At 49.8% G+C, this 13,664-nt stretch overlaps 2 protein-coding genes across 6 annotated transcripts in view; both read right to left on the bottom strand.

The window, feature by feature from the left end:
• The window catches only part of SCAMP3 (secretory carrier membrane protein 3), a 6,851-nt gene extending 5,386 nt beyond the window's left edge, over nt 1-1,465 (bottom strand). Inside the window, exons 1-2 of one of the 2 annotated variants that reach the window (XM_008060252.2) lie at nt 1,118-1,423; nt 702-779 (exon numbers count right to left, since the gene is read on the bottom strand). In XM_008060252.2, the coding sequence (XP_008058443.1) occupies nt 702-779; nt 1,118-1,183 (144 nt within the window). In that variant the 5' untranslated portion in view covers nt 1,184-1,423. Of the gene's footprint in view, nt 1-701; nt 780-1,117 lie in introns of both variants that reach the window. The other variant, XM_021713480.1, reaches the window with a different exon arrangement.
• A 403-nt stretch (nt 1,466-1,868) lies between these two features.
• Nucleotides 1,869-11,331, bottom strand: CLK2 (CDC like kinase 2). 4 transcript variants are annotated; one of them, XM_008060250.2, is made up of 13 exons: nt 11,004-11,325; nt 9,255-9,424; nt 7,698-7,926; nt 6,928-7,015; nt 6,511-6,577; nt 6,221-6,337; nt 5,248-5,414; nt 4,406-4,500; nt 3,644-3,773; nt 3,464-3,546; nt 3,224-3,303; nt 2,949-3,039; nt 1,869-2,403 (listed from the first exon to the last, which is right to left on the bottom strand). In XM_008060250.2, the coding sequence occupies exons 2-13, from the start codon at nt 9,422-9,424 to the stop codon at nt 2,218-2,220; spliced, it is 1,503 nt and encodes a 500-aa protein (XP_008058441.1). In that variant the 5' UTR covers nt 11,004-11,325; the 3' UTR covers nt 1,869-2,217. The 4 variants fall into 4 exon arrangements, with proteins under 4 accessions (XP_008058441.1, XP_008058442.1, XP_021569153.1 ...); XM_008060251.2 differs by having other exon boundaries at nt 6,928-7,012; XM_021713478.1 differs by lacking the exon at nt 6,928-7,015 and having other exon boundaries at nt 11,004-11,331.
• Nucleotides 11,332-13,664: the final 2,333 nt, after the last annotated feature.

Genomic DNA, 13,664 nt, shown 5'->3' with positions numbered 1-13,664 from the left:
CAGCCTCAACCTGCTGGACTCAGGTGATCCTTCCACTTCAGTCTTCCAAGTAGCTGGAACTACAGGCATGTGCCACCAAACCCAATTAATTTTTAATTTTTGTTACAAAGCTTCTTAGAAAAAAAAAGAAATTAAAAAAAAAAGGAAACCATGCCACAACTGGCATGGATGAAAGATACCATCAATTTTAAAATTTATTGTATAAACAAGGTCTTGCCAAGTTGCCCAGGCTGGTCTCGAGCCCCTAGACTCAGACAGTTCTCTCGCCTCTGCCTCCCAAAGTGCTGGGATTGTAGTCCCTGGCCTAAAGTAAGTTTTAAGACTGTAAGAACCTACTAACTTCTTAAAACTCACCACTTTCTCTTCTAATGGAACAAACAGGTGTAGTTCTCCTTGTTCCTGGCCTTCAATCTGCACACCTAACCTCAACTCCAACTAGCCCCAACCTTTATTTTCTTCAAGGAAGACTTCCCAGACACAGCCTTAGTTCAGGACCTGCAAGACTCCAGGTCCTCCCAGAACTGTCTTTTACAGCTCCAACAGGATGGGTCATTAGCCCTAGTATCCCTAGGAGGGTTAGGCATCCCATGGCCAACTGGTGCCTCTTCCTTCTTCTTCATGCAGAAAAGTCCCCTGAACCCAGACAGACTGGGCTCATTGAAAACCCTCCCCTCCCTGCCTTGTGCTCTCCAGAAGCTCACCTCCCGGGTCTCAAAGGGGTTGTAGACGTCAAGCGTGGCATACTGTGGGCTCGGTCGGTGCTGGATCACAGCTGGGTCCTGAGGGCAGAGACTTGGGGCTTAGCTGGCACCTGGTGCCTCCTGGAGGAACTCCCAAGGTCCTCACCCAAATTGATCGTGGCTCTAATGCACCTTTGGAACCACGCGGTTGTCCCAACATTTACCTCATATCCACCCTCCTACACTGCTAACACCAGTCCCGTCAGGGGCATGACCCGCCCCCCGGGGTGCTCACTGCTCTGGAGTGACTGTCACCCCCCCACGTGGTGGCTCTTCCTAGGACCAAATGTCACGAGTGTAAATACAAGTTAGCCAAACCCTTCTACAAAACTGGGAAGCATCAACCCGTTCTCCCAAAGGAGGCCGGCGCAAGTCACCTGAAAGGGGTTGTCAAGCTCGCCGGGCTCGGCGAACGGGTTTCCGCCGTCTCTGCTCTGAGCCATGTTTGCAAGCGCGGTCACAGCCGCCCCCCGCCCTCCACGCCCCTGCCGCGGCTGTGGCGGCAGCGGCAGCCCTCCGAGCTCCCTCCGCTCGTCTCGGTCCGCCCCGCTCCTCTGTGCTCCGATTGGCCGTGGCAACCGGAAGGGCCACTAGGCTCCCCGCAGCAGCCGCGGGTTGCGCCTGCGTCTTGGCCAAAAGCAAAGACGGAAGTGCTCTCACGTGACACCCCTTATCCAGTCCCCACAGCCAAGTGCTGCACCTTCACGTGACACCCCTCCAGCAACGGACTACATTTCCCAGCAGGCCCCGCGTCGGAACCCGCCTTCCCAGTCTCCCGAGGTGGACGACGGGAGCCTTCAGGCGGCTGGAGGCGGCCCCACCGAAGAGCAATTGATAAAAGTTTTCTACTGGGGTTTCCGGTTTTGTCCCGGGCACAGCTCATAGGCTATAGCAAGCAGCTCTTTCCCAACACTCCAAATCAGAGACCTAGCACCTTATGGCTCTTCTCTAACATGCAAGAAAAATGGCCACACCCAGTACTACCCTCTCCTAAGATAGCATGGACAGGTAAACTGGTGGCCTGGCTTGGGCTAATTTTGAAGGGTAAGGACTTCATATCCAAATTCACAAAGGTTGTCAATCTCTCATCCCACCACCCCAACTTCCCCAAACCTCAAACTCCAGGGGTGGGGGTCAGATGAAGCACGTCATTTTATTTCACAAAGACTGTACAAAATTCCTTATAAAACATGGGGTAGATGCCACCTGGTTACCTCACTCTGCCCCCATCCAGCTCCATGTGAGGGGGCAGATGAGGGTGGAGAGTGTGGATGGAATAGCATTATGTACAAGGCAGGGGTTGAAGTGACAGGTACAAGTTCTGTCATATTTACACTATTTCACATATTCACAAGTATATAGAGAGCCAGGGGGAAGGAGTGAGCTCTGGCTCTATTCTCTTGTATAAAAAAGCACCAGTGTCCTGGACTGGACACCCACTGCTGTAAGAGATGCAGGGGGGCCCAGTGCCTGATCGTCACCGACTGATATCCCGACTCGAGTCCCACAACTTGGTGTTGGGTGGCTCAGCCCGAAGGCGGGCGAAGAAAGGATGCTGAAGGGCTTCACCCAAGGTCAGCCGCTTCGCAGGTTCATACTCTAGCATGCTTTCAATCAGATCGAAGAGCTGGTGGTGTTCCTCTGCCTCTGAGGTCAGATACCGCTGGTGGAGGAGGGCAGGAAAAAGGTGAGGCCAGCTGCCTTACAAACTCTACCTTCTTCTTCTTCAAGGCCCTACCTTTCAATCTCGGAGAACCAAGGCTTTGCTTGCAACCAATATGCTACCTCACCACGACCACACCATGACCAATGTTTCTGATATTACAGCTCAACCTACCTTCCCACTAGCACAATTACTCCTTCATACTCTTTGAAAGTTCTACTTGTATATCCTTGTCAACTTCATGAATCTTCTTTAGCTCCTCATTAAAATGTTAGCTCTTCAAAGGTAGTTTATTCTTTTCTGTCTGACCTAAAGAATCCAGGACATTGCTTTGATCTCTGGTTGTCTTAAGGTTAGGCTGTCTAACCTTCCCTCCACAAAACCACTCCCTCTTATCTCTCCTCTGTTGACCAAAGATGTCTTCTTTCAGTTTTTCTCCCGTCCTTTCCTAACCCTCTGCTTGTGCAGTGTGTCCAAGGGCAAACCACCTTAAGAAGGAAGTGACCTCTGGGTGATGGGCACCATTTATTCCCAGCCCAGCTCACCCGCAGTGGTTTGCAGTTCTCACGAACGTAGCGCCCAGCTGATGTGTTCTCATCCCAATCCAGGCGACCACGGTAAAAATATTTCTGTTTTCTAGAGGGGAAGGGGAGGTTGAGGAATCAGAACAGTTCCCTCATTATAATTCCCTTATTTTCGCATCTAAGAGTAACTGGGGGTGGGGGGGAGAGGTGGTGTCAAAGAAAAAAGAAAATGATGTGAAATAGACTAATTTTGTGGAGATAAAAAAAGATTTAAGTCCCTCCCATGCAATATTCACCTTGTCTTTCGGATCATCCGGGAAGGGATAGGACCCAAAATCCTTTCCATCATAGCTAGATGCTCTCTATTGTCATGGGTCTGGAAAACAAAGTCAGAACTGAGCATGGACTGAGAAGGGGATGCTGAGGACTAGCTGCCAGGAAGATGGGCAACGTGAAGTCAGCAGGCAGGTCCTTAGCAGACAAAGGAATCAGATAGAGGAATGCCAGGTGGTCAAATAAGACATCGCACCACTCACCTGAAAGAGGGTGAAGCCAACATAGTACTCAAAGATGATGCAGCCTATGCTCCACACGTCGCAAGGCTGTGACCAGCCCAACTCTGGGTGGGAATGGGAGGGAAAAGGTGTTATGAGGCTTAAAGGGTCCCACACTCACCACATCACCTCGCACACTTAGACAGTCTTGCCCTCCCTTACCAAGGATGACCTCTGGTGCTCGGTAATGGCGAGTGGACACAATGGTACTATGGTGCTCATGGTCAAAGGTGGCACTGCCAAAGTCTACCACCCGCACAGCTGTGCTCTTCACGCTGCGCTCATCTCGCTTCTAGGAGCAAAGAGGGAAGAGAATGACCTCTGCACCTCAGAGATTCCACCGCTATTCTTGAAAGTGCTTCTGAGCCTTAAAACAGCAACTCTGACCTCCTGGCTGCCCTGGGAAATTTCCATTTTTATAGCCTCCCTCACATCCAGCAGAGTACTTTAGGAGGGGGGAGCAAGAGGATTAAGGAGTGATTATGGAATGGTGTGCACATCTGTAAGTTTCTGAAGACTATATCCAAGTGTTGAGTGTACAGTTTTTCTGAAAATATTTAACATGTAGCAAAGGGGTTCAAGGGAAGGAGAGCTTTAGCTGAGATCTGTATTATCTCCAGTTAGTTAAGTGAGTCAGCTTTTCTCTCACAGGAATATACATCTAAGAAAAGAAGAAAATCCAATCTGAGAACATGAAGAACATTTTCACTCTATTGGAAAGTTATCTGAGGTCCCTTGTCCGAGTTCTCTATCAATTTAAGTCTTCTTAAATCTCTCCCTCGTAGCCTATTCTAGTACTCTGGAGCCAGAGGGAGAAAATGTGAGCGAAATAAATAAAAGGGAGGACAGAAAGGGCTACACAGAAGTCAAAGCGGCCCAACTGCCTGCTCCTTTTGGCCAAGGGACAGACCCTATCCATCTTACCTTCTCTAGGTTGTAGGTGAGCTCGTAGTCTGAATTCACAAACAGAATATTCTCAGGTTTGAGGTCCGTATGTGTCAGCTTGTTATCATGGAGGACTGCAAGGGAGAAGGTCAGGTCAGGCTTGGTCCAGGTGGCCAGAGCTAACTGGCACCAGCTGACCCCCGGTTTGATTATCTAGAGCAAAACTAGTTAAGAGGCAAGTCCAGAATCACCAGGGTTGCTTTCTGCTCTGTATCTAAATGAAATGCCTGGTCTAAAAAGCCCTGCTCTAATGTAAGATACATATGTATCTCTACTGATATTTTACAAAAAGAGATTTGCTTTGGGTTGTAGTATGTAACATTTTATCATAGATGTATCTGACATTCCGTGAAACTGCATAGTCTTGAAGACTTGAGAGGAAGGATGTATTTGTCTGAATCCCCTACCTGGCCCCTTAGCTGAACTACTCCATGTTTCCATCTGCTTTACTATAAATAAAGAACATCTCATCTCAGACAAATGTAAACCCCTTGCCTAATGAGTGTCTTTTTGTCTTTTATGTTTGCTGTCTGACTGATGCTCTCCCAAGAAGGGGAGAGAAGGAAAAAGAAGGTAATTAAATGTTTTGATTCCAAAGGCTTTCTCTTTTAGCTCCTGCTAGGTTGGGTATAGGGTAAGAGCAATCAGTGTCAATGAAGCCATCAAAGAGTTAAGTCAGAAGAGATATTGAGATGATAATAAAGAATTGCAGATAAGAAAGGGGGCCAGAGGGAGGTGCTTCACCAACATACAAGTGAGACAGAAGAGATCCAATGAAGGGAGGGGCTTCCCCAGAGTCCACGTCAGCCCACCCCACTCACACTTGACGGCCTGGCACAGCTGGAAGGCCATGTGGCGCACTTGGTGGATAGGGTAGGGCAGGTAGTTGTTGTCTTTGAGGAAATCGAAGGTGCTAAGGCCCAGAAGCTCAAAGGAGATACACATGTGGCCATGGTAGTCAAACCAGTCAAACATCTGGACACAGAGGCTGGGAAGAGAGATGGGGGAAGGGGGTCTCTGATGAGCTTCCATCTGTCCACCACCCCTCCTATAAGGAGGGACTGCATAACTGTTGATTCCACAAACTTGCATAGAAACATGCCAACTAGTATCACCAACAAAATTCAGTTCAGCTAGGAAATGGCCTTTTTGCCAGACCCAAGAAGAAAGGTTCTACCTGCCAAGCTTCAAAACATTCTCCTGCAACATTTTAAGTAATTCAAAAAAACCATTTACTGAAGAGTTGTTGCACACCAAGCTCCAAATAGTGTGAATCCTGAATCATCAAACTGTCACTCCTAAACCCCAACCTCAGCCTAACTCCTGAAATTTACTCACCATCAGCCACCGCTGGCCACATGTTTATACCTACTGTCCTTTATGTCTTTGCTTAATGCCTTTATTCTATTTTTGGCCTGTAAATGTATGTAAACAAACTATTACTATTTAAATGCCTGTGGCCTCACCAGGGTAGTTCTAAGTATAAAAGCTTAACTCATTTTTTTGATGAAAATGTTGATGCTCAGTCCTAGGGCCATTTCCAGGGTACATCTCTACAGAAGCCATCCTGGGCTGAGGTCAAACCACAGAGCAGTCTAACTGCCCTGAAAACAAAGAACAATGTCACAGACCCTGTCTTCCTACCCTGATATTCTACTACTCTAAGATGATGAACAAAAGATGAATGGATGAGAAAGTCTAGGACTCCTCTGTTTGCCTCAACCAGGTCTGGGAGTCTCTCCTGTGTAGGGGTAGAGCCAGTCAGTCTCCCTATATACTCCTTTGCTTGCTTACTTCTTGTTGTCAGGGTCCTTCTCATTGATTTTCTCCAGCACATTGATTTCAAGTCGAGCTGCTTCTTTGTACTTCTCCACATTCTTAATGATCTTCAGGGCAACTCGAGCCCCACCCCTGTAGGTTGGCAGTAGAAGCTTTTGTTGGGTTCTTATGAACATCTCAGATTAAACAGGGCTATGTGGGGACTAAGAAATCCTGCCTTTGGCTAAGCAGCAAAAAGCCCCAGACAACCCCTACCATCTCTTTATGCCTAGTAGGTATGGAGCAAGGAGGGGTCTGACAGTTACCTGCGATGGTCAACACACTGTACAACTCGGCCAAAGGTACCCTCTCCTAAGGTGCTTACAATTTCATCTGAAATGAAAGAAAGGAGGGTAGGGGAGAGGGAGGGAGAGAAGGTGGGGAATGAGCTGAGTTGGAAGAAAAAAGGGAATAGAGACCTGGGGTGGAGATGAAGGAAGGGGAACAGATACAGATGGTCACAGGGGAAGAAAACCCCTGTTTGATTCCCACCACCTTTAACCCAGGGGCCATGAGAGCTGGGAGTGGACAACAGAGGTCAATTCTCAACAGCAACTCAAACCACCCAGATAAACAACACCACTGAGAAAAGGCAAAAGAGGCTGTGACTTGGGTTGGCTTGGGACGTTAGGATGGCTATGGGACCATTACAGGCTATAGGATTGTTACGATTTGGCTTGTACATCGCTCTTGTAGCCAGTCCCCGACGTGGTAGATGAGGTGGCCCTCAGCGTTGTCCTCTACACTATTGGCTCTCCGGCTGCTGTGCTGCTGTCGGGGGGCGGGGGGGGTCGGAGCAAGCCAGGTGTCGGAGCGGGGGCCGGAGGGAGACGGGGTGGGTGGTGGAGGGGTCACCGGTCACAGGCGCCCAGCCAGGGGGGACAGACGATGATGGGGGACAGTGGAAGGGAACACGTCAGATGCAGTAAGGCGGATTGGTGTGAGAAGAGAGAGCGGCGCATAATCCCAAGTCCCCAAACCCAAAACGGGAACAGGGAGAGGCACGGGCTGAGAAGTGGTGTCGTTGCCAATGTCACACACAACCCCATGCTCTACACAATGCCCTTCCAGGCGGGCACAGATCTCCCCTTGCCCCCACCCAAGCCCGCCTGCCAACGAGGCCACAGAGCCCAGGGCTTGGGGGACAAAGGCAGTTTACAAGCAAGGTCCCCATTAAAGAGTGGAGGACACTGGGGTACAGAAGCTGCTCCCAACACGGTAAGCCCAGCATGCCAGGGAGGGCACTGGGGGTCACAAATGCTCCATGCCCATCCATCTCCAAAGCAGTATCCAGGGCTCTTCAAGAGTTGAAGAGCTTCTAAGAGAGCAACAGACTCAGCACCCACCTCAGTGTTCATGCCCCAATGCTGAGAGCAAGGATACTTCTCACTTACCAGGGTCCTAGAGGGCCCACGGAAGAGTTAGAAGAGGAAGGGCGTGAGCTGGCACTCACCGAAGAAGAGCGGCTGAATGTCCGGCTGCGCCTCCTCCGCCGTCTGTGCTTCCTCCGGCTGCTGCGTTGGCTCCGGTAGCTGCTGTTCTCCCGCTGATATTCATAGGAATGCCGATAGTCTGCGTCATAGTAGGCCTCTCCCCGATCCCGGCTATATTCATTACGCCTGTAGCTGCCACAGTATCGCCGGTCATACACCCTCCGGTCTGATGAATGATCATCATAGCTGCTGTTGGACAACAAACACCCATTAGATGCATCAGGCCACACTCCCTGTCATACCATGTGACACGGTGCTGCCTCAGTGAGGACAAACAATAATGCTAGAAAAACTGTTCTCACTCACTGAGTCACTCAGAGGACCAAGAACCAGAGAAGTAAGGTAATAAAGTCCACACCTGCATGTCGCCAAAACCTCGGAAGAGGCATCTACAGAAACATTCCCTCTATGGGCCTCTTCGTCCTCCCCTCCACTGCCACAATGAAGGGAGTCACTATTTCTTTCTCCAGTGTTTGACTGAAATTCAGCCTTGCTCTGAACCAACCCTAACTCATTCTCCCCACTGAACATGACACTAAAATATTCAAACCAGAAGATCTGACTCTTTTTTTTTTTTTACTTGAAGTCTCACTCTGTTGCCCAGGCTGGAGTGCAGTGGGATGCTCATGGCCACCACAGCCTCAATCAGCTGGGCTCAGGTGATCCTTCCGCCTTAGCCTTCCAAGTGGTAGTGCGCACCTGTAGCTGGAACTACAGGTGCGCACTACCACGCCTGGCTAATTTTTTTATTTATTGTAGAGACAAGGTCTCGCCATGTTGCTCAGGCTGGTCTTGAATCCCTGAGCTCAGACAACCCTCTTGTACTGGGATTACAGGCTTGAGCCACCACACCTGGCAAGATCGGACTCTTTCTTATCTGTTAGCTCATCAGCTCGCAGTCCTCTTCACATGCTTTTCCTCTGCCTGAAGACACTTTTATCACCTGACTCCTATGTCCTCCAGACAGGCTTATGTGTCACTTTCTCCAGGAAGTTTTCTTGGAACTATACATCCTACCCCAAACAAATCCGCTAGGTACATTCGCAGTCCCTCACTATGTAGTTTTTTCCTAACACTTTTTTTTTTGAGGTGGAGTCACTCTGTCACCCAGGCTGGAATGCAGTGGCACTCCAACCTGCTGGGCTCCAGTGATCCTTCCACCCCAGCCTTCCTAGTAGCTGGAACTGCAGGCATGCGCTACCATGCCTGGTTAATTTTTTATTTATCATAGAGATGAGGTCTCACCCAGTGGCCCGGGCTGGTCTCAAACCTGCGGGCTCAGGCAATCCACTTGCCTCGGCCTCCCAAAGCACTGGGATTACAGGTTGAGCCATCGAGCCCGGCCCGTAACACTTCTTAACGCTGCAGTGCAAGTGACTTATTTTGTCATCCACCTTGAACATTACCTTCAGCCTGCTGCTTAGCACAACGCCCTCAGCATGTAACCAATAGATATCTGTTGAACAAATAAATGAGCAAATGACCCTATGTCCAAGTTTTCCTTCCTCAGGCCTCACCTCCGGGAACGGACATGGTAACTGTCCTCTCGCCGGCGCCGCCGTGTTCGATCACTGCTACTTGACCAAGAGCGACTTCTTCGTCGCTTATGCTTTCGGCTCCGATAGTGTTCATGGTAACTGCCCCGACTGCCTCTCTCTGAGGAGTGGTACCTTCGAGGATGAGGCATCTGGAAGGGAAGGAAAAACAGAAATAGGAGCAAAAACTCTTGAGTTTCCAGAAGTCTCCTCCAAGAACTGGCTGTTCCAAAGATACTAAACTGCTTTCTGCCTTTTTATTTTTATCTCTTTTTGCCATTCACAACTTCTTCAGTCTTCCTCTGTGCTCACAATCCCTCCTTACTGGAGTATAGTCACCTACTAACTCTGGTCAAAAAATCTAGAAAGCATCCCTCTCACCAAGTTCCTCAATATCCCCCACTCAGTTCAATTGCTCTATCCTGAATTTCCTCAAAATGACTCCCTGAAGAGCTTCAGGTCTGAGACAAAGCTCATTATAGGCAAGTGTGACTGATGGAGACTGCCACAGTTCATCCCTGGCTGGGATCTAAGATATAGAACCATGCTATTCTGAGTTCCTCAAAAGCTAACAAAATAAAGCTTTAGTTTACATAGTTGTGACAAATGTTACACAGTCATTAAGAAAGTATCTTACCTCCCCAACAACAGTGTCCTGAGGGAAGAAATCCAGTTTCCCAGATTTCTACATATACCAGGTAAATATCAAATACTATCAAGTTCCAGGGATCTGAGTCTGGCCCCATGAACTAGCTTAATCATCTCTTCTACCTCTGGCCAACTTTCCCTTGAGAGGCCTTAATACTGTGGTCCCAAGCAAGTCAGCCTTCCATCTGGCCCCTCTACTCCTGCGCTTAGGAAGTAGAGAATAACTGGTTTTTAATTAATATCAGCCCTACTTGGCTGAGAGTTGGCCATCTTCCAGTTAATGGCATTGGAATGGCATGGTTCACGAATCCTTTTTTTCCTTCAAAGAAAAAAATAAACCACTGTCACAATCCTGGAAGATGAGAAGAGGAGGGCAGAATAAAATGAAACAGGTCCTGGGACAGAAGTCTTGGGTGCATGGACCAGGTAAGTTCAATGACTCCAACATCTGGCTCTCACTCTGGGCCACTTTCTCCCAACCTCCTGAAATTAAGGAGGGTGATATCTGATGCCTTCCTGGCCTAACTGAAGCCACTAGAAAACCAAAAAGATGCAAGCACAAGATTCTCTCAGGTAATGCAAGCCTAATTAGCACAGCCACACAAATGCCATCTCACCGCAAAGGGCCTCGCAGGCCTTTTTCCACAAAGCATCTCTGCCTACCTTTCCTAACTTCGAAATCTTTTTTTTTTCCCCCTTTCTTACTCAGAAAATCCAAAACGAGTTCTCAAAGCCAAACTCTTCCTGCAAGCTCGAAGCGACACAGTGGTGCCTTCCCCCTCTCCAGCTTCGAGGAGTCTTTGGTCTAACTTTGGTATCCACTCTTTCACACCTCTGAAACCACTCCTGTGCCTGCCCTACACTCTTTCTCCTACTCTGGCTCCTCCCAAGTTTCCTATAGGTCTTCCCAGATACATCGAAGGCAGGCCGACCGCCTTCCCCCTCATCGCCCTACTCTGCCGCTCCGCAGGTCCCAACTCTCCTCCTCTCGCCCCCGTCCCTTGCCCCCAATCCAATCCTATCCCCGCCCCGCGGTCGCCATCTTTCCGCGCGGCCCCGCGGCCGGTCAGCCCGCGCGCTCACCGTTCTGGCGGCGAGGCCCGTGCGCTTGTCCCACAGGAAGTCCGTGATGGCGGCGGCACTGCGGCCGGAGTCCCGGCACCCCCGCGGAGACGAAGTGCGGCTCCACCCCCCCAACCCGGGACCCTGGGACCTCCCGCCCCGTGCCCGGACTCTGCTCCAGTCCCGCCCGCCCCGGCTCCGTGCCCGCCCCTGAGATCCGCTAGGAGCCGCTCGCACCGCCCCCGCCCGGGGCCCGATCCCAGCTCGGTCTCCGGCTCTGGCCTCTCCGTTCCGCCGCCGCCGCCGTGAGCGAGCACGTAGCACGCACGCACGTCCAGCGTCGCTTCCCAGCTACCCCTGGGCCCCGCCCCCAGGGCCGCGCGCGCCACCACGTGCTCACGTAGCTCGCGGGCGTCCGCCTGTAAGAGCCCGGGGGGTGCTGGGGGCGGAAGTTCATGGGGGTGAGGAGGGTCCGCAGGGCTGTGCTGGAAGCTTACCAGGCTCGCTACGTCCTGCCTCCTGGCCTTTCCATCCCTCCTCGGTCTTTTACCCTTTTCAGGGAGACTTGCGCGGCTTAGGTTTGGAGATTTAAAAGAAACGATTGTCATTTACAGGGTGTCGCTGCTCCGCAAACCTGACTTTAGTGAGGCTTGATAGATAGCACACCCTGAAAAATAACCATTTCTTCGAACACTTGGTTTACCTAACCCAAGCAAAGAGAGGCTGCCACCTTTTGTCCTGAACAAAAGTGATGCACGCGTGGGGGTGGGGACATGGCCGTGTAGGAAAGGTGGAGGGATGGAGAATAGGGTACCCTAAAAGGGGTCCTCAGGAATCTGTGTCTGGCCCCATGAACTATCTTAATCATCTCTTCCACCTCTGGCCAACTCTCCCTTGAGAAGTTGTAATACTGTGGTCCCAAGCTAGTCAGTTTCCCATCTGGCCTCTCCACTCCTGTGCTTAGGAAGTAGAGAATAACTGGTTTTTAATTAAAAAGGTATCTGCGTGCCTTATATAATGCGTGAGATGTATAAGTTTATTGGATCTTTAATAAGAAAAGGAAGGAGAGCCTATGGCAGGAATTGAGAAATGATCAGAAAGGAAAACTGAAAGGGAAATGAAACAATCCGAGGGTAACTACAGTAAAGTCAAGGAACCGAGTGCAGTGGTTCACACCTGTAATTCCACCTACTCGGGAGGCTGAGGTAGGAGGATGGCTTGAGCGCAGGAATTCGAGGCTTCTGTGAGCCATGATCACACCACTGCACTCCAGCCTGAGCGACAGAGCAAGACCCTGACTTTAAAAAATTAAGTCGGGGAATATCAGAGAGGCACGGGATGGAGGATAGTCAGATGGAGATTAGATTAACTAGACATTGTTTATGAGAAGTTCTGTGAAATGGAAGAAGGGTAATAAATAAGTTGGGGAAAAGGAATGAAGATTTCACTTTCTCTTCCATGAACATTTTCGTAGATCTTCATTTATTCAACAAGCATTTACTGAGTATCCAGTATGTGTCCACCTTTGTGTCAGGCTCAAGTTTCCCATTCTTTAGAATTTCACCATCTAATGGGAGAGACAGACTTTTAAACAAACAATGGTAACCCCGTGACATAAGCTGTTATCAACAGTCACGTCCTGGCTGTTGTAAGACAGCTCTGGACCACATCCTACCTGGGGAAAGGAGAGTTGGAAATGTGTTTCTAGGTTTCCTACAGCAGGTGACATCTGAACTAACTGTTGGAAAGTGAATCAGAGGAGAATACCAGACAGAAAATATATGCAAAGACCTGAAGACAAGGCAGAGCAAAGTATTTCAGCATGATTGGGGTTCTGGCTTTCAAAAGAGAGACTTTCAGAAGATTGTTGAAACTAGGCCCAAATTTAGCAGGGCCTTGTACATAGTCTAAGGAGCTTAAATGTAGTCTTATAGAAGAGGGCAAGTTTGAGGGATGGTAAGCAAGGGATATAGTTACATTTGGATTTTAGGAAGGTAACTGGCAGAGAGTGGGAAAAGAATTGGACTGGGAGAGAGACGCTTTTAGAGACTTCTGAAATAATTTAGGCCAAGAAATGCTGAGGACTTGAGATAAGGCAGTGGCAATAATTGGAGATGAAGAATGTGAGCTATTCAGGAATTTATAGCACGTAACATCACACAGCACATAGCTCTAGTCTGTCCTCCTGCACAGATGAGCAAGGACTTTATGGCTAGGACTTTTGGACTCATCTTTGTATTGCCAGCGTCCACGTGGTGACAGGCAGAGTCGCACCTAGTGAAGGTTGACAGAAAGAGTTAGGAAAGTAAGTACTGAATGAGATCCGAAAATACCTAGGAGGGTGTTGAGAGAAGACGGAATCAGGAGGACAGAGCCCATGAACAAGTGTGGGGAGGAAGAATCTCAAAAGCCATTCCCACTTCTTCCATTGGCCGCCGCCCCTCTTCCTCGCCCTGCGAATCCCACGAGCTACCAACCAGGGTCCAGTTTTCCCGCCACTTGCAGGCGGCTCCGCCTCCCCGGCTCTCAGTGGCTGAGAGCCCGGCTCTAGGCCACGCCCTCGCCTTGGTCCCGGCTGCCTTCCCGGCCTTCTTCTCTCGCCCTTGGAGGACAGCCCAGTTTGCTAGGCCACGCCCACCTCAGAGTCCCTCCTGGATACGGGCCTCATCGGCCCCGCCCCCG

Source organism: Carlito syrichta, unplaced genomic scaffold, assembly GCF_000164805.1.
Source record: "Carlito syrichta isolate Samal-C Ts95f unplaced genomic scaffold, Tarsius_syrichta-2.0.1 Scaffold304568, whole genome shotgun sequence".
Taxonomy (NCBI): Eukaryota; Metazoa; Chordata; class Mammalia; order Primates; family Tarsiidae; genus Carlito; species Carlito syrichta.
Note: the sequence above shows the minus strand (reverse complement) of the source record. Positions and strands in the feature narration are given on the sequence as shown.